This window comes from Medicago sativa, chromosome 7, assembly GCF_051527215.1.
Source record: "Medicago sativa cultivar Bolivia chromosome 7, Bolivia_mono, whole genome shotgun sequence".
In the NCBI taxonomy this organism is placed as follows: Eukaryota; Viridiplantae; Streptophyta; class Magnoliopsida; order Fabales; family Fabaceae; genus Medicago; species Medicago sativa.
Window position 1 is genome coordinate 61652332 of NC_140755.1, and position 25704 is coordinate 61678035.

Below are 25704 nucleotides of genomic sequence, written 5' to 3' on the forward strand. Positions count from 1 at the left end.
CGTTGATCCACAAGATTATGCAACTGACTCAGGATTGTGAGAAGCTCAGAATTAATATATCCAGATTCCAGGATGTTTGAGGGTGGTTGTTCAAGGATTTCAAGATCAGAATCACTGATTTCCAAATCTTGAACAGGGTTAGGAACTGGGATGGTAAAGTGTGTTTGTGTGTTTGAAGATGAAGGCTGGTCAGAGGCAATGTGTGTGGTAGAGGTTGAGGCTTGAACATTGACTAGAGAGATGTCAACATCCATGGAAGTTGGTTGTGGGGAGTGTTCAGGTAAAGGTTGAAGGTCAGTTTCTGTTGATGGTTGTTGTGGTGAAGTTGATGTTTGAGTGTTGAGTTGGGGGTCAATGGTAGCTGTTGGTGATTGTGGGGGTGTTGTGGGTTTATGTGGTTCAGGTGTTTGTTGATGAGGGTTTTCTGAAACAACATTTTCAGAAGCAGCTGCTTCTGGAGTTGCTTCAGAGGCCTTTTCTGAAGTAGATTTGTCTATGGGTAACTCACTTGAGTAGTGGAGAGCAAGGTTGTCTAAGACAGAAGTGTCTTCTATTGGTTCAGGTACAGATGGTGAAGAAGGTGAAATGGGGAGAGAGGTGACTGGAATCTGAATTACCTGATCTGCAGGGCCAGCTTCAGAAGTGATCTTCTGTGGATCAGCAGCTTGAGGAACTACTTCTGAAGTTCCCTCTTCTGGAGCATTTTCACAAATGAGCATCATATCGTCTTCCTCATTGTCTTCAGTGGGCTTACCAGCAATGGCTCTTACTTCAGCCAATTTCTCTTTGAAGTACCTATCACAATCTTCCAATCCCAAAGCCTTGAGCTTTTCATCTCTTTGATGAGTGTATTGTGCTTTTAGATCCTTTTTGTCTGAAATAAGTTCAGAAGCACGTTCATCTGCCATCCTTTTCCTTATTGGAGTCATCTCAACCATAGGACTCACAAGTTGAAGGGGAGCCTTCTTCTTCTTCAGCTTGGGATCAGCCTCTTCTTTCTCCATTTCTTCAAGAGCTTCCTCCAGCTGCTCTTGAGTGATTACCAAGTCTGCCTTACCTTTTCTTCTCTTCTGAGGAATAGAAGCAGCACCAATCTTCTGCATCTTTCCTTTATCCTTGATAGAAACAGGTTTAGCTTCAGACTTAGCAACTTTAGCAATAGCAGCTTCTGACTCAGTACTGGTTCTGGCCTTCTTTCCTTTAGTAGGAGCAGCATCAGATTCAGAACTAGTTCTGGCCCTTTTCCCTTTAGGTGCATCAGAAACAGCAGCTTCTGACACAGCAACTGCTTTGGCCTTCTTGCCTTTCCCTTTAGCAAGAGCAGCTTCCTCCTGAGACCTCGTATCTTCCTCCAAGACGTACTCAACTACTAATCTAGCTAAGTGTTCAGGATTACTTTCCTTAACTATGGAAGGAAAGTCCCTGATAATCTCAGATTCTTCTGTGGTCAACTCCAACCATTTCTCATCTTTAGGAGCTGTCTTGAAAAAGTGCATTGAATGCAAAGTCTTGCTACTGATAGTCTTCTCTGCAGTAGAAACTTCGAAGCATTTATCAGAAGCATCCCTTGTTCTTCTCAACAAATCCAGCACTTTCCCTTGATAAAAGATCTCAGAGAGCAATCATCCATAGGGCACTTGTTTCCTTCCTTTGACTGTGCTTTCATTAATAGCCCAGCAGAGATGATCCAATACATATCTTGGAAAGTTTATCTTTTCCAGATTGGTCATGAAATAGATTGCTAGCTTCTGTTGGTTGTTGGGTTGATCAGACCCACCTGCTCTTTGAAAGAAGCAATCGTTGCTGAATTTCACCAACATTCTATTGTGAATCTCCATTTCAGAAGGCTTAGCATCTTTGTTACCACCCAGAAGAGTGTTGTAGTAGTTTTGCAGCAGGACATCATCCTTCTTAACAATTTCTTGAAACCTTCCTTCTGCATCCATTCTACAAGCTTTAGCAACTATCTCCTCTGTGATGATTACAGGAATACCCATCACTTCAGACCTTATCTCAAGGCTACTGAAGGAAGTGGGATTCAACTCAATCTCCTTCTTTCCTTTCTTCGACCCAGCTGGTTTATCTGCTGCCTTCACAGGCTTTCTATTGACAATTTCAGCCCTTAACCAGAAATCTTTGACCAAGTTCACATATGTTGGCCCATTTAGCATGTTGAAGTAGCCAGACAGTTTCTGAGTCTCTACGTAGCCTTCCATGTCCACTTCGTACTTCTTAAGTGAAGTGAAGTCCACTGGCGATTCTATTTGGACGATTAAGGAATTCCATGGAATATCCATAGTCTTCTCTTTGTAGATGGACCCAGATTCTGGTACGCTTTGCATGTTTGATGTAGATTCTGAAACTTTTGAGCTTGATGATGCCATTTGATGATTGACGAAGATTTGAAGAAGATGAAGATTTTAGGGTTCTAAGGTTTGAGAGAATGCGCTTACTTCGCAAGAGGTTTGAGAGCAAATGTGTTTGTTGTGAGTGAGTAGTGTGTGAATTGTCAAAGTGTTAAAAGTAAAACGATTGCAATTCAAAAGAGACAAACAAACATAACATTAATGACAAAATTGGGGGCGCGTGAAAAGTACTTTCAAAGCTATTAAATCATCATTGCCCTTTTAGTTATACACCAACACATACAGGCCACGTAAGAAGTTCACAGAGTAACTACCAAGTTAGTGGGCCAGAAGTTACTTTTTAAAAGGTAACTCCCAACGTTTCCACTAATTCAACTATTCAGAAGCAATAAATCCAGCTTCTGGACTTCAGATGCTGATGTCATCAGAAGCGAGTTTTCCTCAGAACCTCAATAAGGAGCTTCTGATGGACTACTGCTTCTGAACTAACTTCAGAACCTAAAATCCTATTCAGGAGCAAGCAAACATCTAATCAGACACGTAATGCATGTTCAAATTTTTCTTTATAAAATCAAATCTTTCAACAGTTAAAGGCTTAGTAAATATATCAGCCCATTGATTTTCAGTATCAATGAATTGTATATCTAAAATTCCTTTTTGAACATAATCTCTGATAAAATGGTGTTTGATTTCAATGTGCTTAGCTCTTGAATGCAAAATTGGATTTTTAGACAAACAAATAGCAGCAGTATTATCACAATAAATGGGAATACTGTTAGCAGTTATCTGATAATCTTCCAACTGATGTTTCATCCAAAGTAGTTGTGTACAACAACTTGCAGCTGAAATGTATTCTGCTTCTGCTGTAGACATAGCAATAGTTGTTTGTCTTTTGCTAGCCCAGGATATAAGATTATCACCCAGAAATTGACAATTGCCACTGGTTGACTTTCTTTCAATCCTATCACCAGCATAATCAGCATCACAGAATCCAATTAGCTTATAATCTAAGGATTTCCTATAAAGGAGTCCAAGATTAGTTGTTCCTTTCAAATACCTGAAGATTCTCTTGACAGCAGTCATATGAGATTCTCTAGGATCTGATTGGAATCTTGCACACAAGCATACACTGAATAAAATATCAGGCCTAGATGCAGTGAGGTATAACAAAGAACCAATCATACCTCTATACAGCTTCTGATCTACTTTAGCTCCTTCATCTTCTTTGCTTAAGGTGCACGTAGGGTGCATTGGAGTGTTCATCACTTTACAATCTTCAAGTTTGAACTTCTTCAGAAGCTCCTTTGTGTACTTTGATTGATGAACATAGACTCCATCTTTGCATTGATTGATTTGAATGCCCAGGAAGAACTTCAGCTCTCCCATCATGCTCATTTCAAATTCATCCTGCATTAACTCAGAAAATTCCTTGCAAAGAGATGCATTAGTAGAACCAAATATTATATCATCAACATATATTTGCACAACAAGAATATCTTTCTCAAGGGTCCTTCTGAAGAGTGTAGTATCAACCTGTCCTCTTTTAAAATCATTTTTGATTAAGAAATTACTTAGTCTATCATACCAAGCTCTGGGAGCTTGTTTCAAGCCATATAGTGATTTCTTCAGTTTAAAAACATGGTCAGGATATTTAATATCCTCAAATCCAGGAGGTTGCTTGACATACACTTCTTCTTCTATGACACCATTTAGAAATGCACTCTTGACATCCATTTGATATAATATTATGCCATGATTAACTGCATAGGAAAGAAGTAACCTGATTGCTTCCAATCTTGCAACTGGAGCAAACGTTTCAGTGTAATCAATGCCTTCTTGTTGACTATACCCTTGTGCAACAAGCCTGGCTTTGTTTCTTGTTACTTCACCTTGCTCATTCAGCTTGTTTCTGAATACCCATTTTGTTCCAATAATGTTCTTGTGCTGAGGTTTGGGTACCAGATCCCACACATCATTTCTTTGAAATTGATTCAACTCTTCTTGCATAGCTAGGATCCATCCATCATCTGAAAGTGCTTCATCAACTGTTGTAGGTTCAATCATTGAGATTAGTCCAATCATTGACTCCTCTTGTCTGAAATGTGATCTTGTTCTTCTTGGACTATCTTTGTTTCCAATGATTAGCTCCTCAGGATGTGAAGACTTGTGTTTGAATGTGTTTCTGGGAGGATCTGCTTGATGTGAGCCATCTTGTGCTTCATCAGAAGCAGCTTCATCTTGTGCTTCTGATGTGGGTTCAGCTTCTGGACTATCTTCAGATTCAGCTATCTGATCAGGTTCTGGAGTAGCTTCAGGAACCTGTATCTCTGCAGAACTTTCACCTTGCTTTGAAGTTTTATCTTCAAGCTCCTTGTCATCAAATTTAACGTGCATAGATTCTTCAACACAAAGTGTTTCTGAATTATACACTCTGTATGCCTTTGACCTTTCAGAGTAACCTAAAAAGATTCCTCTTTGGGCCTTGGCATCAAATTTCTTTAGGTAGAGCTTGTTGTTCAGAATGTAACATGTACATCCAAATTGATGAAAGTAAGAGATATTGGGTTTTCTTCCTTTAAAGAGTTCATATGTTGTTTTCTCCAAAATAGGTCTAATATAGATCCTGTTTTGAACATAGCATGATGTATTCACTGCTTCTGCCCAAAAATGTTTTGGTAAATTGTTTTCATGAATCATGGTTCTGGCCATTTCTTGTAAAGTTCTATTCTTTCTCTCTACAACCCCATTTTGTTGTGGTGTTCTAGGAGAAGAGAACTCATGGAAAATTCCATGTTTTTCACAAAAAGCTTCAAATGGCTCATTTTCAAATTCTCCACCATGATCACTTCTGACTTTCAAAATTTTTGATTCTTTTTCAGATTGAATTTGAGTGCAGAAGCTACTGAATACATCACACGCAACATCTTTACTCTTTATGAATTTCACCCAAGTCCATCTGCTGTAATCATCAACAATGACTAATCCATATCTACTTCCATATAGGGATGCAGTACTCACTGGTCCAAATAAATCAATATGGAGTAATTCTAAAGGTCTTGAGGTTGAAACAATGTCTTTGGCTTTAAAAGATGATTTCACAATTTTCCCTCTCTGACATGCACCACAGAGTGCATCTGAATGATAGTCAATGTCTGGTAGCCCTTTCACAAGTTGTAACTTACTAAGCTTAGAGATTAACCTCCAGTTAGCATGTCCCAACCTTCTGTGCCACATCCATTTCTTATCATTCACTGATAGTAGGCAAACCACCTTCTGATCAGCCAGTTCAGAAAAATTGATTTTATAGACATTGTCAACTCTCTATCCCTTGAACACAATGGATTTGTCTTTCTTGTTGATTACTGTACAGTTGGGTTTTTCAAAAAGCACATCATAACCATTATCATAAAATTGACTAATGCTCAAAAGGTTATGTTCAAGACCATCTACCAACCATACATTATTAACTGAGGTAGAGGAATTACCAATAGTTCCTGTACCTATGAAGGTTAGTACTTAAGGCTTTACTCTTCACTTCTTGTACCTTGTGCTGTGAGTTGGGTTGCTTCTGATTAACCATCACCTTAGGTTTTGGTACTTCAGAAGCAGTAACTATCTTCTTCTGAAACTTAGACTTCAGAACCCCAGATTTTGGTTTCACCAGACTCTGAGGAATAGGTTCTGATCTTTTCAGGATCCTGACCTTTGAAGTCTTGGAATCATATTTGATCATAGCCTTTGACTTAGAGTTCTTTGGCTTTGAAGTAATTTTAGCCTTAGAACTAGAAGCTTCAGGTTCTGATTGAACAACAGTTTCCAACTCAGCCCCTTCTGGTACAAAGAATGTTTTCAGACCTTCCTTGATGCATTCACAACAAGATTTTAGATTGGTTCTCTCAAGTTTCACTTCTGGAAAACCAATTCCTCTGCCGTTGTTCTTGTAAATGCTATAAATCATAGAAGCCACTCTGCTTCTGTCAATGCCAGATATAATAAAATCTTCAAGAGCAATTTCATGGTTACTTAAAGGTTTTTCATTACACTTTTCTTGTAGCTTCTGACATAAGAACCTGAGCTGATCTTCATATGTTTTACACATGAAGTCAAAGCCCCTCAGTCCTTGTTCAGAAGCTTTCAGATCCAATAGAGTTGATTTTTGCTGTTGTACCAAATCAGCATATTTTTCTTTTAAATCCTTCAACTCATTGGTTCTTACTTCAAAATGTGTAAGAAGTTCTTTAAGTGACTCAACAAGTTCATCTCTGGGAATTTTGGAATATACCTCGTTTTCATCTTCTGAGTCTGAATCTGATCCAGCTTCTGAAGTTGCTGTTGCTACCAACCCAACAGCTACCTTTGCATCTTCATCAGCTTCCTCTTTATCAGATCCAGATTCACTACCCAAATCATCCCAGGTTGCCATTAAACTCTGCTTAATCTGCTTCTTGAGTTTGCTTGGTTTGAATGTAGACCTCTTTGACTTGTCCTTTGACTTTTCTCTTTGAAGATCAGGGCATTCAGCAATGAAGTGTCCAGGCTTCTTACAATTGAAGCATCCCTTCTGATCTTCTTTCTTTGAGCTTCTGGAGTTACCCCTTCTGGAGAGAAACTTTCTGTTCTTCTTGGCCAGATATTGAAGTCTGTTTGAGAGCATGGCCATTTCAGCAGCATCTGGTTCAGAATCTGAACTTGACTGTTCTTCCTCTTCAGATTCAATCACTTTGAGAGCTTTTGATGACTTGCCTTTGGATGGAAGAGCTATTGATTTACTCTTCTTAGTAGACTCATGTTCATTAAGACTTAACTCATGAACTTTGAGAGAACTAACAAGATCTTCGACACTTAAAGTGTTTAAATCTTTAGCTTCCTCAATGGCAGTCACTTTTGGTCTCCATCTGGCAGGTAAGCTTCTGAGTATCTTGCTTACATGATCAGAAGCAACATAGCTCTTCTTTAGAATCTGTAGCCCAGAAACTAAGGTTTGAAACCTTGAGTACATCTCCTCAATAGTTTCATCATCCTTCATCTTGAATAACTCATACTGATGTACAAGCAGGAGAGCCTTTGCTTCTTTGACCTTCTTGCTCCCTTCATAATTTGAACAGAGAGAGGCAAACATAGCTTTAGCAGTGGATTTGTCACTCATCTTCATATACTCTGCTTTGGGTATGGCAGTGACAAGGGCTCCTCTGATAATATGATGCTTCTTGTAAAGTTTCCTCAGTTCTGGAGTATGTTTCTTTCTATCCACAGCAGCTCCTTCTTCATCAAGGACTAAATCACCAACACCATCTTCCAGAATATCCCATAATTCTTCATCCAGGCTCATGATGTAACTGTAAAAGTTGGTCTTCCACCAAGAGAACTCTTCAGCATCTCCATTGAACTTTGGAACTTTTCCAACACTGGTTTTCTTACTATCACTATAATCATGTGAGACATGTTTATAGCTAGTATCACTAGGACCAGTAGGAGGAGGAGTAGACATGTTTTTCTCAGATCTTTGACTGTTGCACGGTTAAGTGATACACAACAGACCAAGGCTCTAGATACCAATTGAAGGTGAGAAAAACACAAGAAGGGGGGGTTGAATTGTGTTTTGAAAAATTCTTCGTTTCTCCTAAAAACTGAACACACTGATCAGAAGCTAGGTGAGACAGCTTCTGAAGTGATAATCAGAGTCTAAATGCAGCGGAATAAAACAGAGAGAGAGAAGAAGAACGACACAAAGCAATTATACTAGTTCCGTCCACAATCCGGAAGTAGTCCAGTCCCCCTTGCACTTCCAAGGAGATTTCACTATGAGTAATATCTGATTACAAATGCTCAAGCACACAAGCAAGAGACTTCCAATGCTCAAGCACACAAGCAAGAGACTTCCTTTGCTCAAGAACACAATCAAGAGACTTCCTGCTCAAGCACAACTGCAAGAGACTTCCTAACTAAACAAAATTACACAGAAAATTGTTTAAGGTTGAACACTTGACATACAATCAGAGGTGCTCACAATACAAATCAGATACAGACTCAATGGACTTAAGAATTTCTAAGATATGACTTTGAGACACAGAAATTCTAAGTGAATGCAGAACAATTTCAGCAGAGGTTTGGTACTTGTGAAAATCTTGTGAGTCTTTCGTTCAGCGTTCTTGCATTTCCAATTCTCTAGGTCTTCACTCCTTTATATAGAGATGTGAAAGAGACGTTGTGAAATTGCCAGCACACCAAAGAGTCGTTAGTTGAAGCTTGATCTTTCACCAATGATCTTTTGCCTGATTTGGTTGTTGTCCTATGAAGAACCAATTTGAAATCCATTCCTTATCCAAAGGAACATATATGCAGGCGAGACCGTATTCTGGAGCTGTTTTCTTGTCTTGAAGCGTGGACACAAAACAGAGTGGTGGAGAACGTGGTTGTACAATTCGTACAAAGTACAATGTCAACGCTTTCGTCCAAAATGCAAGCACACGCCTTCAAACACCTTTGAAATGACCGTTGCAAAATTCCACTAATCCTTTGTTTGTGTTTTCGAATCCAATGGACAGCTTTTGCATTGATAATTCTTCAATTCTTGAATCTTTTGCAAATCCAGTTGAGATTCAGCTTCTGGTGAAATAGCTTCTGATGAGGCAGCTTCTGATGATGCAGCTTCTGATGATATGACTTCTGCAGCTTCTGATGACGCAGCTTCTGATGATGTGGCTTCTGGACCTCTTGTCTTCAGAAGCACTATTCTTCAGGAGCAGCTTTACTTCAGGAGCGGTATTTCTTCAGGAGCAGCTTGACTTCAGGAGCGCTTTGCCTTCAGAATCATCTAAGCTTCATTTTCTTTTGCTCTTTATTTGCTCATTCAGAACCAATGATGATGTAACTTTATAATTATGGTCCTGTACACTTGAACAAATATTAGCTAGTCCAATTTACAATTTTTAATACCTTGTTATCATCAAAACTCTTTAAGGTTCATTGTTAAACACATTTTGTTCCAACAGAAACTGAGTTGGATTGAAAGTTGAAATTGGAAATGCAACATGTATGTATGGTATAACAAGATTATTGAATGTATGAGCCCATAAAATGCATGATTATGCATGTATGGATGGATGCTTGAAATGCATGATTGGTTTGTAATTTGACAAAGGAGTTTCACAGAGGCAGATGAAATATTGGAAGATTGGGCACGTAGTGGCTCGTGCTGCAACATATTCACATAGAAATCCTCTCTGGAGAGACCGTCGTTGAGAGACGCATCGCAACCATGGCTGAGGGCAATATAAACTTGTAAAGGAGGGTCCCTTGGAAAGTTCTTGGATGCAGGTCGCCGTTGTTAGGCGTGTCAGTGCTGGGTAAACATTGGATGTTCGCATCTGTGGTCAATGCTTTTCAATATTTCATTCTTCATTTTTCATTTTTCAATCCCATTTTTGCCTGAACCGCCCTTTCGGGTTTTCGATTCACCGGGGAATAAGATTCTTTTCATTGCCCCATTTTTGCCTGAATTACCTTCATAGGTTGTCAATCAGCGGGGTGCTCATTTTTGCCTAAGCCGCCCTTTCGGGTTTTCAACTTAGCGAGCTTTTCATTTGTATTTTCATTTCATTTTTCCATTCTGTTTTTTCATTCTTGCCATTGACCACAGATCCTCCTGGGGAGTAACCTGCTCGTAACATGTATTGAAATAGACATTGACATTCATTTATTCATGCATGTTTCATTGAAATGTACCCTATTGCTCAGGTTTGCTTTCAAAATAGACAGGAAAAAATATTTCAATTTTCAAAAAATGTTTGTTTCATATATTGACATTATCAAATAGAAAGAAAGTGTTTTGTATATAACATTGAGAGTAGAAAGAAAAATAGAGTTTCAAACAAATAGCACAGGCTCAAATTGATGTAGAAGAGTGAGAGTCAGCCAAAGGCATAACTCCACGGATTTACAAAGCTTGGAAAATGGTAATTTTATTGGTTGGTGATACATTGAACACGATGACCGCTACATTTCATAGAAATTTTGAATTCACAAGTACAAAAGCCTCTGATGAAGATGATCATTGACAGTTGCAGATGCCCCAGGGGTGATGGTGATTTGCCAGATATAGTTACTTGTCTTTTATTGTCAACCTCATTTTTGCATGAACCGCCCTTTCGGGTTTTCGGCTCATCGAGGCGCTCATTCTTGCCTGAGTTGCGTGCAATCTCAGCGAGCTTTTCATATTCATTTTTTTGTCCCTAACTTTTGCCTGGATCGCCCTTTCGGATTTTCAATCCACCGGGAAGCGCATTTTTGCCTAGGCCGCCCTTTCGGGTTTTCGACCTACCACGCTGTTCTTTTCTTTCTAGACAAAGTATTTCTTGACTATATCGGCATTAACAGGATTTGGGAGTTCAACACCATCCATATGTGTAAGAATCAAAGCACCACCAGAGAAAGCCTTCTTGACAACATAAGGTCCTTCATAGTTAGGTGTCCACTTGCCCCTTGGGTCGGGTTGCTGGCTTATCCTTCTTTTCAATACAAGTTCGCCTTCCTTGAATTCTCGAGGTCGGACTTTCTTGTCAAAAGCATTCTTCATTCGTACTTGATACAACTGTCCATGAGTCATAGCATCCATACGTTTCTCTTCAATCAGATTCAATTGATCGTACCGACTTTGACACCATTCAGCCTCAGTTAATTTTGCTTCCATGATTACTCGAAGAGATGGAATCTCCACTTCCATAGGGAGAACTGCTTCCATACCATACACCAAAGAGAAAGGAGTTGCCCCGGTTGAACTGCGCACTGTGGTACGGTAACCATGCAAGGCAAACGGTAGCATCCCATGCCAGTCTTTGTAAGTAGTGACCATCTTCTGAACAATCTTCTTGATGTTCTTGTTAGCGGCCTCAACTGCACCATTCATCTGAGGTCTGTAAGGAGAAGAGTTGTGATGTTCAATCTTGAATTCTTCATATAAAGCTTGCATCATGCCGTTGTTCAGATTGGAGCCATTGTCAGTGATGATTTTGTTGGGAACACCATATCGACAGATGATGTTATTCTTGATAAACTTGACGACCACTTGCTTGGTCACATTGGCATAGGAAGCAGCTTCAACCCACTTGGTGAAGTAGTCAATTGCTACTAGAATGAAACGATGTCCATTGGAAGCTTTTGGTTCAATTCTTCCGATCATGTCAATGCCCCACATAGAGAAAGGCCATGGGGAAGATATAACATTGAGAGCGTGTGGAGGCACGTGAATCTTGTCAGCATAAATTTGACACTTGTGACATCTCTTAGCATGTTTGTGGCAGTCACGCTCCATAGTTATCCAGTAATAGCCGGCTCTTAACAATTTCCTTGCCATGGTGTGACCCGAAGCATGGGTCCCAAAAGTACCATCATGTACATCATGCATCAATTTCTCAGCTTCTTGTTTGTCAACACATCTCAACAAGACCATGTCATAGTTCCTCTTGTATAGGATTTCTCCATCTAGAAGGAATTTGCTAGCCCATCTTCTTAAGGTCTTCTTATCCCTGTTAGAAGCACCAGATGGATATTCATGATTCTGCAAGAATTGTTTGATGTTGTAATACCAAGGCTTTTTGTCATTCACATCTTCATCGGCCTGATCTGGCATATTTTCAATAGTAAACACATGAGCGGGTCTATCAAGACGATGTACTTTGATTACGGGCACATCATTCCAGTGATTGACACGAAACATGGAAGACAAAGTAGCAAGAGCATCAGCCATCTGATTTTCATCCCGAGGGATATGGTGCAGTTCAACCTTTGTAAAGTATGTCAACAGCCGTCTGGCATAGTCACTGTAAGGGATCAGTTTCTCATGATGAGTCTCCCATTCACCCTTTATCTGATTAATAACAAGTGCAGAATCTCCATAGATATCAAGATGCTTAATTCTCAGATCAATGGCTTCTTCAATGCCCAAGATGCATGCTTCATATTCAGCTATGTTGTTTGTGCATTCAAAAGTTATACGAGCAGTGAAAGGAATGTGGTGCCCCTGCGGAGTTACAATGATGGCTCCAATTCCTTTACCATATGCATTGACAGCCCCATCAAACACCAATCCCCACTTGCTATTGGGGTCCGGCCCTTCATTGATCAGTGGCTCTTCACAGTCCTTTGCTTTCAGATACATAATCTCTTCATCAGGGAAATCAAACTTAATTGGCTGGTAATCATCAAGAGGTTGACAAGCAAGATGCTTAGCAAGGACACTTCCTTTGATTGCTTTCTGAGCTTTGTACACAATATCATATTCAGACAACAACATTTGCCAACGTGCAATCTTTCCAGTAACAGCAGGCTTTTCAAAGATATACTTGATTGGATCCATTCGGGATATCAACCAAGTTGTATGATTCACCATATAATGACGCAGGCGTTTGGCAGCCCAAACTAAAGCACAACAAGTCTTTTCAAGCATTGTATACCGAGTCTCACAGTCGGTGAACTTCTTGCTCAGATAGTAAATAGCATGTTCTTTCTTTCCGGTCTCGTCTTGTTGACCGAGGACACAACCCACAGAATCATCTAACACTGATAGATACATAATCAAAGGCCTTCCTTCCACTGGCGGGACAAGGATAGGTGGCTCTAACAAGTATTCTTTAATGCTATCAAAAGCTTCCTGGCATTCATCATTCCATACAACAGGCTGATTCTTTCTGAGCAATTTGAAAATTGGACCACAGGTAGTAGTTATGTGAGATATGAAACTTGAGATATAATTCAAGCGTCCGAGGAAACCTCTGACTTGCTTTTCAGTTTGAGGGGCCGGCATCTCTCTGATGGCTCGGACTTTGTCAGGATCAACTTCAATGCCTCTTTGGCTGACAATGAAGCCTAGCAACTTTCCAGATCTTACACCAAATGTGCACTTATTAGGATTCAACCGCAGCTTGTACTTTCTTAATCTTTCAAACATCTTTTTCAAATACACAACATGTTGCTCTTCATCACTTGATTTCACAATCATGTCATCAACATACACTTCAATCTCTTTGTGAATCATATCATGAAACAGAGTTGTCATACCTCTTTGATAGGTAGCACCAGCATTTATCAAGCCAAACGGCATCACTTTATAACAGAATGTTCCCTATGGAGTGATGAAGGACGTCTTTTCTCTATCTTCAGGAGACATCCGTATCTGGTTGTAACCAGAGAAACCATCCATGAAGGAGAACACTTTAGATTGAGCAGTACTGTCAACAAGCACATCAACATGAGGCAATGGGAAGTTATCTTTTGGATTGGCTTTGTTCAAATCTCTATAATCAACACACATTCGAACTTTCCCATCTTTCTTCGGTACTGGTACAATGTTGGCAATCCACTCAGGATATTCAACTGTCATGAGGAAACCCGCATCAATTTGCTTTTGCACTTCAGCCTTGATCTTAAGAGCCATGTCTGGATGAGACCTTCTCAATTTCTGTTTGACAGGAGGACATTCAGGTCTTGTCGGTATCCGATGTTCCACAAAGACATCTGGATAATCATGGAGAAGCTGAGTGATCTTCTTTTTCACCTCTGGCTCAAGTGCAGCACCAATCTTGATCTCTCGCTTGTTCTCTTCAGTACCCAGGTTGATGAGCTCAATCTCTTCCTGGTGAGGCTGAATGGCTCTTCTTTCTTGCTCAAGCAGTCGAGTAATCTCATACGGTATCTCTTCATCATCCTCCTCATCTTCAGCTTTATATACAGGGAATTCAAAATTTGGAGGAAACATAGGGTCACTGTGTTCAACGGGTTTATTATGGTTCAATCTGCATAATATGATTGTGATGATTTTAGAAAAATGTTTTTCATGCAGATTTTTGAAATTAATAAGAAAATACAGATGTTTTGGTTTTTTCTGGCATTACCATTATTTCCAAGAAAAAGACACTAAAAAGTAAAAAAACAAAGAGTCGCAAGAAAAACGACAACTTTTATTGATAACGGCAATGCCGAAACAAACATGCCCTTACAATGATATCACTTTCGCCTTGGGTAGAGCGAAAGGATTGTTATTTTGGAAACAAATAAAAACATGAGCAACAAGACACATTACATGGAAGCATGCATGACTAAAGGAACATCAATGGCCTCCCAATTTCTCACAGTGCCTCCTGGTACAACAAATTTAGGCACATGACTACTTTCAGCAGCATCTTCAGCAATAGCATTGATAAATCCAGCACTGTAGAAAGTTCCTGTTGAAACGCCTGAGGTCGGGGAGAATCCAAGGCCCTCTTTATGCTTGTTTTCCAAAATCTGAATCACTTTGCCCCAGCCGGCAGCCTGCCCTTCTTGAACAGCCTTCTGGGCGTCTTTTAGTGAAGCCATGCTAGCACTAGCCCTCCGGTGTTCTGCACCCTCAACAGTCAAGCCTTGAAATGACGTCCCTTCAGCAGACCCTGCTTCAACACAAGAGAAAGATGACACTTGGCTAACCAGATATGCTTCTTCACCATGTACAGTGACAAGCTTACCATTCCTCACAAACTTGAGCTTTTGATGCAAAGTAGAAGTTACTGCTCCAGCGTCGTGAATCCATGGTCTCCCGAGGAGACAACTGTAAGAAGCATTGATGTCCATGACCTGGAAAGTAATCTGAAATGTCTCAGGACCAATGGTAATTGGCAAGTCTACTTCCCCAAGAACATCCTTGCGAGATCCGTCGAAAGCTTTAACCAAATAGCTGCTTCCCCTCAGAGAAATTCCATGATGACTCAACTGTCTCAGTGTAGATTCAGGCATTACATTTAAAGATGATCCAGTGTCCACCAGTACATTGGATATCATGTCAGACTTGCAGTGTACTGAGATATGCAAAGCCAAATTGTGGTGTTTTCCTGCTTCGGGGAGCTCATCATCATCGAACCCCAAGTTATTGCAAGCAGTAATGTTACCCACTATTCCATTAAACTGATCCACAGAGACTTCATGATCAACATAGGCCTGTTCCAGTACTTTCATCAACACTTTCATGTGAGCTTCTGAGCTCAAGAGCAGAGACAAGATGGATATCTTTGATGGAGTTTGCAGCAGCTGGTCAACAATCTTATAATCGCTCTTTTTGATAAGCCTCAGAAATTCGTCCAGACTAGACTCGTCAATGGGCTGGCCCGAGGGGCTGGCATTCTCTTCCTCAAGGTTAGCCATGTTTCTTCTCTTGTACAATCTTGTCTGATAAACTCTATCTGGTTGGTGAATCTTGTGAGCAGGAGCCACCTTTCAGACTGCGGCAGAAGAACCAGGAGACAATGAGCACGGGAAGCCATTTGTGACCGATGAATGATGCATATGATGCATGATATGAAAAGACTCTTTTTTGTCAGAGGACTTTGTCAAAGTGGTTGTGAACATCACGGAGAAGCACGGTTTTATTTGAAAATCTTGAGCAAAACTAAAAGTTTAGTTGAGATTGTATCACTTGGTGTTCACATCCGTGATGTTCAAAAGATGACTTGTCTAAGTCCTCCGATAAATGCATGGGAAAAAGTTTATGCATGTATGCATGTATGCATGATTACGTTCAAGTTCGGAGAAAACATGGTGGGTTGAAGTTCAAAGTCGAGGAGTCATGGGTGGACACGGTGTCCGGTGAATCTAGGGCTTTAGGAAATAGTAACCGGGTTCTAAAAAGGTTCCCAAGTTGCAACCTCTCTGACGTATATCATGGTGTCACGAGACAACACTCGCTCCATGATTATCCGGAAGAAGGTCTAACTTGAGTGTAGTATCGCGTGACGACTAAAACTCGAGACAACACTCGGTTTAGCCTCCGCGCTACATCCTAGAAAATGGCCATGGATGAGTTTGGTTATCTACGGTTCATAGCGTCATAGAACAATTAGAAGTAAAGTGCCTAAACGCGACAACACGCGCCGACAACATCACCTCCAAAATGCCTCAGCTATGTGGGATTGATCGCATAATCCAAAACACGAGGCAACCCCCGGAATGAATTGTCGATTATATCCCTCCTAAATCCTAAGTTCGCTCAGCCCGGGTGTAGGACTTTTGATATTCTCACCCCACACGTTTGCAAGAATTTAAACATTTATTCACATAAGAAAGCAAATAAGAAATAAGTAAAAAGAGCGCAAGCGTGGAAATAAAGACTAGGCGTAACTCTCGAATCTCCCCAGCGAAGTCGCCAGCTGTTTTATCTTGGTTTTTCGGGTGTCAAACATTGATTACGTTTGAACCTTTTTAACCGGTGATATCTCATTTTTTCTTGGGAAGGGAAAAAATAAGCAAAACCCTTGAGAATCGAGGTCCGGGAGTTGTTTTCGCTACGGGAAGGTGTTAGGCACCCATAACGACTATAGTAACCTATAGGAACCGTCTTTAATTTCTACGCGCGCGCTTTATTTTTAAATGCTATTTTGAAAATGTTTATTTAAATCTAAGAATTTCTAAGTGAAGAATTGGAGGGAGAAGAATGTGTTTGAATTTTTATTTTATTTGAATTGAAGGAATATTGTTTCCTTGCCTACGTACCCGTTTAAGGGATCAAATCCACCGTAGTTCTCTTCCAAAAAATGTTTTTGTTTTTTGTTGGTTGATTTTAAGTTTGAAAATTGGAATTTTTAAGAATAAGAGAGAGAGGCCTCAAGGGCATAAGATTTGGAAAATGTGAGGTGGAATTAGTTATTTTGCAAAAAGGTCTAAGTATGATTAAAATTCATTAAGGTTTTTATTTAAGAAAATAAAGGGAAAATTCAATGGGATTTTGATCCCAAGGTTTCTTTGGAAAATTATTTGAGTGATGTTATTCAAGTTTTTTTTGGAAAGTTGATTTTTCTAAGTGTAAATCCTAAGCATTCATCTAAACATTCAATCCTAAACATACATCTAGACATGCATATCCTAGCCATACATCTAAAGTGATGTGTGTGCATGTGTCGGTGCTTGTGTCGGTGTACATCATTAGAGTCCATTGTCCTTATTACATCATTGGCCTAGATACATTCTATGGTCTTGCAAGAAATTGAAATTGCACGGAATAAAAGTACAAACATCCCTAGGTATTACATTCTAATTTTGGTAGAATTTAAAGTGCAAGGAATTAAAGTGCAAGAAATGAAACTAAAATTGAGGGATGAAATATGCTCATGAAACATGAAAGGAAAAGGGTTAGTAGCACAACAATATAGAAAAGAAATAGAAACAAGTAAAGAGAATTAAAGTAACTAGAAATTCACAAAGAGATAACCAAGAAATTAATCAAAAAAACATGATGAAATAGTACTTGAAAGATTGCTAAAATTCTAAGGCAAAACTAAGGCCTAGAATCCTCACATCAATGGTAACATTTCAAAAGTTTTAATTCAATCATGATGTGAGAAATCAAGGGAAATGAGTATGCAATATGATCATAGTATTTTCAAGCCTATTTGCACTTTATTTAACACAAGAAAATCCACTTATTTACACGGTAAAAAGTCACAACAAGAAAAACACATCAAGCAGCAAACATACGTCAAATCAAGAGGCAAATTCACTCAAGAACATGCGCATTCAAAGTTACAAATGTATGCCGAAATCATGATCCAAGATCGCTCCAAAAAGTACACTAGGTTTTGCAAAATAAAGTGAACCAAAGGCACAAGAAGGTTGCACATAGTCTTGAAGTGAATTTCAGCATGAAATCACATCCCTAAAGATGGGTTTTAAAATGCTAAAATTACTACTAAAGATTCACAAAAGCTAAAAAATCTTTTTAACAAAATTCGCACAAAAATTAAACAAAAGTATTAGATCACATTGTAAAATATTTTTCACATACTTTTCACAATCTTTTAACATGCGAGAAACCACAAAAAAACTAAGGAAAAGTTAAAGAACACGTAAAAAATTATTAGGAGCTTTTATCAAGAAAATCTACACAACAAGGGGGTATGAACAGCAAAACTAGGAGGTAAAAACAGCGACAGAAAAAAACATAAGACAAGCAAATTGGGCTAGGAAACAAGGGTTTGTGGGTCGATTTGAAGACTGGGCTTCAATCAGGACCACAAATACAAGATCAGAAGGTTAAAGAGTGAAGGCGCATGGTAAGAAACATGGTCTAGCGCGCATGGGGTTTCAGCAAAGGGAGGAGGCATACATGGTTCAGTACAAGGAAACCACGCATAACATCAATAACACTTCTCTCTAAAAAATTGCTTACACTTCTCTCTTCTGAAACAAACAGCGCCGCCGTGAATTCATCTTCTCCGGGGAGATTGCAACTTCCGGCGCGGTGGCCGGTGGTGGCACCACCGCGTCGGAATTCAAAACTCCACCGTTTTTAAAAAATGAAACACATTTTCACACATCCATTTTCATGCTCAAAACGAATCTTAACTCAGAAATTCCAAAACCAAAGTATACAATTCCAGATCTAGACAAAAAGGATGCGAGAGGTTACCTTCCTTTCTCTGCCGGTTCAGATTTGCGAAGTTACGGTTCCGTTGAGTCGTGTTCTCGGCTTCGATTTCTTCACTTGACCTCCGTCTCTGTTTGTTCCGATTCCGGTTCGTTGTCCTCCTTTGTTTCAGTTTGTTTGATCCTTGTTGAGGACCGAATTTGCAGTTGTTGTTCCTTGCTTCGGCTAGAAACTTGTTGTTGTTCCTTCGCCTTTGATCTTTCCTTCACTCTCGGCCGCTGTAAAAATGGTTACGGTGATGATGTTCTTGCGAGACTCGGTTTGCTATGAGATTATGAGCTTACGGTTGCAGCAGCTTCGAAGAGGGCAGCAACGTTGTGATGATCTTGGACGAAATTGGAGTTTGAATGTGGATGAATGGATCGGTTATGATGGAAATGGTGATGAATTTGGGTGGTTATGGAGGATATAGAAGGTGGTGGAAGGTTGTTGTGGTGGTTGGAGGTTGTTAGGGATGAAGAAAGTGGTGGAAAATAGTTGGTTATGGTGGTTAGAGTGGTGGAGAAAAGTTGTTACGGTGGAGAAAAAGAAAGAGGGAAAAGAAAAATGAATTTTTGTGACTTTTTTATTTTGTGGAAAAATGATTGAAAATAATTAGTGAAAAAAAATGATTAGTTAATTCTTCTTGACCATGACTTTGACCTATTTATAGGTGATGAAGGAATGCTTGGACCAATGATGTGATGCCATGTGGCACTGGACTTGTAACAAACTTTGACCAACTTTGACCTTGACCATAACAAACTCAAAAAGGGTTGAAATGCAAATAACAAAAGCTTTAAGGACTAAAATGCAATTATAGAAATTTTAAGACTAAGACGAAAATTAAAAATAAAATTGAATTAAAATTGGTAAATGGAAAATAACGTAAAGCGAAACGATTAAAAATAACAAAATGGATTAAAACGCCCCAGAAATTTTATGTGAAATGACCCAAATGCCCCCTAGGGACTAAAATGACTCAAAAATGACTCAAACGCAATTTTAAAATGGTTTTTAACAAGGAATTAAAGCAAGAGTTCATACAAACAGATTAAAAGACTCAGAGACAAATTTTAGAATTTAAACAGGGTTTTAACACATGAAAAGACTAAAATGCCCCTAGGGGCTAAACTGACTCAAAAATGACTCAAATGATATTTTTGGAATGGATTTTGACATGAGATTGAAACAAAGACTTATACAAACCAATTGAAGAGACTCAAACAATTTTTCAAAGACTGAAAGAAATTTTAACATAGGAAATGACTAAAATGCCCTTTTCCCATGAACTTTGCAAATAATATTGAAATAAAAAGCAGAGAAAGATGCAATTGATCAGAGACAGTTCAAATGACTTGAAATGCAAGAAAAGAATGAAGCTAGTATTTTTAGGTCCAAAATTAGGGTATAACACATAATAGATAATAAAATCGAAGAAGCAGATTTATCTTTAACTGCTGAAGAAAATTTTAAAAGAAAGTTTAGCAAACTTAAAGAATTTCTATCGAGAAAAAATATTCTAAAATTCGGAATAATGATAGGAGAGGAAGCAATTCCAATTGAAACAACTAATGGAAAAATAGTTATATTAACTATAGATAAACAACAAATTGATAAAAGACTCGAAAATTTTTCTGAAAATGAAAGAAGAAAGATTGGTTATATTCATATATCAACCATTCAAATTCTAATCAAAAGTACCTTCATGAAAGGTATTGATTCACCTTTAGATATAGCTCTAGAAGATTCTAGAATTAGAAATAAGAAACAAGCAGTAATTGCAAAAGGAAAATGTAATCTAAAATATGGAAAGATAAAATTTGATATAAATTTACAAATGGGATTATCCCTGAAAGATATAGATCTGAATAAATCTATAGTTTTTCATTATAAATTGGAAGACTCAACATTTATGAAAGAAGGAAATCATCCTTTTACAATTTACTACAGAATTAATTATGCTTTGAGTAATTCACATCATAGCATAGAATTCATAGGAAAAGATACAATTCATATTGATGAATTATTTACACCATTAAGTACTTTGGAAACACCAATATTTAAAAATATCACAAGAAATAGTTTTTCTTTGATAGAAGCAGAAAAGAATATGTTTGAAGAAACAGAAAAACCGTTGTTTAGAAGCCAAAGTCTTCGAATAACATCACCAAACAGAGATCAAAAAGACTTTAGCAAATCATTAAGTTCTCGAACTATATTTGAAGATGATGTTTCATCCTCATTCGAACCACCTAGAAAGGATTTCGAAATTAAAGAAGAAAGTGAGCTAAAAAAGCTACAAGATTCTATAAAAACCTTATCAATACAGGTTAATAATATAAACCAGAAGTTATAACTAATTATGCCTGGAATAACAATAAAAAACGAATTAAGTCTATTCAGAATAAGACTAAAAAATTTAGTTGATAAAATAGACGGAAATTTTTTAAGAATAGAAATGAAAAACATTCTTCGGTATGTTCGTGAATTAATATTTACACATAATTCTTATGTGGAAGAAATAATAGAAGAACTGGAAGAAATAGAAAACATTTCTACCCAGCAAAAAGAAAGGGCTCAGATTTTGCTATGGCCTGCTGAAAAACTAAATAATTTAGAAAACCTTTTAAAAAGGGCTGAAGAAAATTCCACCAGAAATTCTGAACCTATCCAATAATGTCTGGTTTAGGTCTTATAACAGAATTAAAACTCTTTAAGAAAAGACTAGAAGACATAGTCGCTGAAATAGAATTGTATTATGAAAGAATTGTTTTTAAACAAACTCTTTACAATTCTAGAGAATTTGTTATATATCATATAGAATATATTGAAGATCTATTAAAAGATATAGAAGATTTAGAAAATCTTACTCATATACAAAAACAAAGAGCTAAAACACTCTTAAAACCTTTTCAAGGATTAATTAAAATCGAACAAATGTTAAACCAAGTTCGAAAAAATTCTGCTGAAAACCCCAAAACCAATCTGGTATCAGAGCCAGGAACACAATCCTAAAGGATAAAAATGAAAACAAAAATACAAAAGAAATTAAAAATATCTTTTTTCTTAAAACAAAAGCTTTTTAAAATCCTTTTTCCAAATAACCGATTTAAAAAGACATCCACGTGGCACTTTCCCATTAAGCCACATAAGCGACTTTTCCAAAAAAGTCACAAAAGTAACTTCACCATAGAAGCCCCCTATTTTCAATCCTACATGATTTTCTCGTTCAAAATTAAATATGACGAAACTCCCACTATACACAAATTAGATCAATTTTTCATTTAAACCAAGCACCAGCACCGATTTAATTAACAATCGTTGCCTTTTGAAACCATGTACTCTGTCTGTTGGCTCTAAGTGAGGGTATGATCTAACCTAAAAATAAACAACACTTACCTCTTCAATTTTTATTCACTCGAAAGAAAAATTTAAGTTCAACAAAAAGCTGATTTACCACATGTCCATGAAGTCCTTTTATTTTGCATGAGAGAAAAGAACACTCGAGATTGACGAATAAAGGACAATTTCAGTACACAATAAATAGACTTTAAAGATATTACAGGATGGGACCATTCTCTATCAATACACACAAGTTTCTTATCTTACAATTTCCATACAAATTGAGCATTAACCTCATCACTAAACTATCATTATTTCCGGTATGTAAATTCCATCTTAATTATTTCAACTTTTTTAAATAGTGCAATAACATTGAATGTAAAATCGTATCAAAAAAAAAACATTGAATGTAAAAATTAAAAACACCAAAAATTTATATAAGTTACATTTTCATTATATGATCTTCTAGGATAGAATAATCTTGGTATATAATTCTAGGACACTTATCAAGTACCCATAGGATTTTTATACCAAAAAGTATTGCATTTCTATCATTCTTTCACATGATGCAATGCAACCAAAAGTCCTACGTACAACACTAGGTACTCTTGGTATATAGATGGTAAATTTCAGCATGGTTATAATGTCCTAAAGAATTAGGTTAATAATGTCACATAGAATTATGAGATTTGGTTGATGAACATGGAGAAATATATAGAACTAGTCTTTGATTCTTGTTGTTGTGAGAGGAAAAAGATCAAGAGTCTTGAGAGGTTTAGTGCAACATGAAGGTGCTTCATGATTAACATTATCCATGAGTGTTGTCCAACCATAGTTGTTGAATGCAATCTCTTTCTTCTCCATCAAACTTTGTTGGTTATTATAACCATTCCATTTGCAATTTATTGCCCCTTCTGATGTGTTTGCAGCTACTGATCCCTAAATACATATCAAATGAAGAAAGTAGAAATGAATAAGCATAATTTAACTTTTTTATGATCACTTACATAACTCAAAAACTCAAATCATGCCCTATATATATATATATTTAATTGAATGAATCCAATCCTTCTGTGTAATGGCCAAGTGGCATTGTTTGAATTCATATCACTTATTTTAAAAGATAATTTTAAACCACAACCAAAGATGATAATTTAAGTCATGGTTTTAAATTGCAGTCGCAGTTGCGGTTAAGCTACGAATTTTTATATAGTGGAAAGTTGCGATTGAAATTGTGGTTGTGATACCTCAAAATCTTTTATATCGCAGCCGTAATTGAAGTTACAGACCGCAATTTAAAACCATGATTTAAGTCAAGAAATTTCATGCATCCAAGAGTTATAAAGAAGAATTATCAAAAGAAAGAAAAAGAAGAAGAAAAATAGGACAAAAAAGGAAACATCACAAAGTATTTCTACATGCATGATTGAAAAAGAAGATTACCTCAAAAAGCAAGCTAGGTGAGTTAAAAAAGGAAAAGTCTTGTGCATTAGATCCAAAAGGGTAACCAAAAGTACTACCAACAAAATGGTTACTAGTCATATTATTATGATTGAGTTGACAATGATGAACTTGTAGTTGTTGTTGTTGCTGCTGCTGCTGTAGCTGCAGTTGTTTGTTAAATTTCCTTCTTAACTTCTGTCTATCCCTAGCCTTATGATTCTGAAACCAATAGAAAACATTTTTTCCTTCTATCCTACCATAGAAAGAAAGGTGAGTAGTTATTTGCTGAATTTGAACAGCACTAGGAGTTCTAATTCCACTTCTATACAGTTCCTCTAAGATCATAAGTTGTTCAGTTGTAGGGCTCCATCTTGATGAACCAGGTGGAGACATTATTGATTGATTTTCTCTCTTTGGAAATTAGGTTTTTGTGATGAGAGGGATGAAAGTGATGTATAAATAGAGGGACAGAGAGAAAGAAACAGTAAAGTAATGTAAAGGATGAGACAAAAAGGAAAGAGAGATTACAAGGGTTAGGGTATTGTGGTGAATTAGATAGGTAAAAAAAGTACTATGTCTCTTATGTTGATGTTCCTTTTAGAGGAGCATTCAAGTAGGGTTTAACAGTACTTCATGCACAGAGAGAAAGAGAGAGATGAATCAAGATAACTGATTGTGGTTGTATGAGTTATCATCATGACCTTATTATTGGGGCAACCCGATGCACTAAAGCTCCCGCATACGCATGGTCCGGGAAGGGGTCCCACCATTATTGGTGTATTGTACGCAGTCTTACCCTATTTTTTACAGGACTACTTGAACCCGTGACCTTTCAGTCACATGACAACAACTTTTCCAGTTGCGCCAAAGGTTCTTCATCACCTTATTATATTAACTTTTTTTTTTTCTTCTTTTTCTAAACAGAATGAATCAGATACTACACTTTTTTTCTGTTCACTTAGTTAAGCACCACTAATTGTTGTGACAGATTGTACCTGTTTTCATTTCACTACAGTGTGGTAATAGCTTCTGATTAAGAGATATGAAAACACACTTCAAAGAAATTAAATTATTATATAGTTTGTCTTCATAAATTTTATATGGTTGTGTGTGCCAACGTTTTATGTTCATTGATGTGTATAGTATAGTACTAAATTGTTTTTCAATTAAAGAATGATAGTATGCAGGCACATTCCTTGTCACATTGAATTCACATGTCTCCTAATTGTCCACCTCTTCACTCTCAAACAAAATATTCATATAGAAGTTCAATATATATTCTTTTTTATAAATTATTCATTTCGGTTCTTAAATCTGGTAAATGTGTGATGTGTTGTCTCTTAAATATCTTAATTATTTTTTTTTTGAGAAATCTTTAATATCTTAATTTATATAAGTAAAAACGTATTCGGTTAGTGAGTCTTTTCAGTAATATCGTGGATCAAATTGACTTAGAGAAGACACGTTTAAAGACTAAACTAACTTTATAAGTTACATTCAATGATCAAACTAACTATCAAAAGAAATGTTCAAGGATCATTCTGAGTAACAAAAAAAACATTTTTGGATTTTGTGATTTTGATAGATTTAGACACTATACCAATAATGTCTTACAAAATCATCTTTGGTCGTGTCTTACGTTAGTAATATATATCATGGACTAAATTGACAACAGAAGACACATTCAGGAATTAAACTAAATAATGAAATAATGAAAGACATGTTCAAATATTAAACTTTCTAATGAAAGGCACATTCATAAAAATCATACATGCTTTTGTAATTTTGATGTATTTAAATACTTATAACGCCTCACAAATTCAAAGATTATTTTTTTTTAAAGAAAATTCAAAGATAAAAATGAGTGTTTACTCTTGTTTTATTATGTTAAATCATTAAAATTAAAATCTTTTAACTCCCTATAAGCACCCTAATTAATGTAACCTTACATAGCTTAGGGACTTTGTGACGCTGACCCCTAATAAGCATTTCAAGGTATTTCTTTGAGAAAGTTTTGTATGGTCATAAGATTTGGATACAACATTTAAACACACATTTAAAAGTAAAAAATCAGATGAAAAATAATTAAATGATGTGTTTCAAACTAAATGATGTGTAATTCTTATA

At 37.2% G+C, this 25704-nt stretch overlaps 1 protein-coding gene across 1 annotated transcript; it reads right to left on the bottom strand.

Annotated features, from left to right (window-relative positions):
* Nucleotides 1-22544: 22544 nt before the first annotated feature.
* PRS (Homeodomain-like superfamily protein) lies at nucleotides 22545-24098 on the bottom strand. The gene is made up of 2 exons (XM_085727462.1): nucleotides 23578-24098; nucleotides 22545-23073 (listed from the first exon to the last, which is right to left on the bottom strand). The coding sequence occupies exons 1-2, from the start codon at nucleotides 23968-23970 to the stop codon at nucleotides 22855-22857; spliced, it is 612 nt and encodes a 203-aa protein (XP_085583588.1). The 5' UTR covers nucleotides 23971-24098; the 3' UTR covers nucleotides 22545-22854.
* Nucleotides 24099-25704: the final 1606 nt, after the last annotated feature.

What these genes read in the sequence shown, in the direction of transcription:
- PRS (XM_085727462.1), bottom strand. Translation starts at nt 23,970, where the DNA reads ATGTCTCCACCTGGTTCATCAAGATGGAGCCCTACAACTGAACAACTT. An exon ending in CACCTAGCTTGCTTTTTGAG is followed by an intron (nt 23,074 to 23,577) that starts GTAATCTTCTTT and finishes ATATGTATTTAG; the next exon opens with GGATCAGTAGCTGCAAACAC.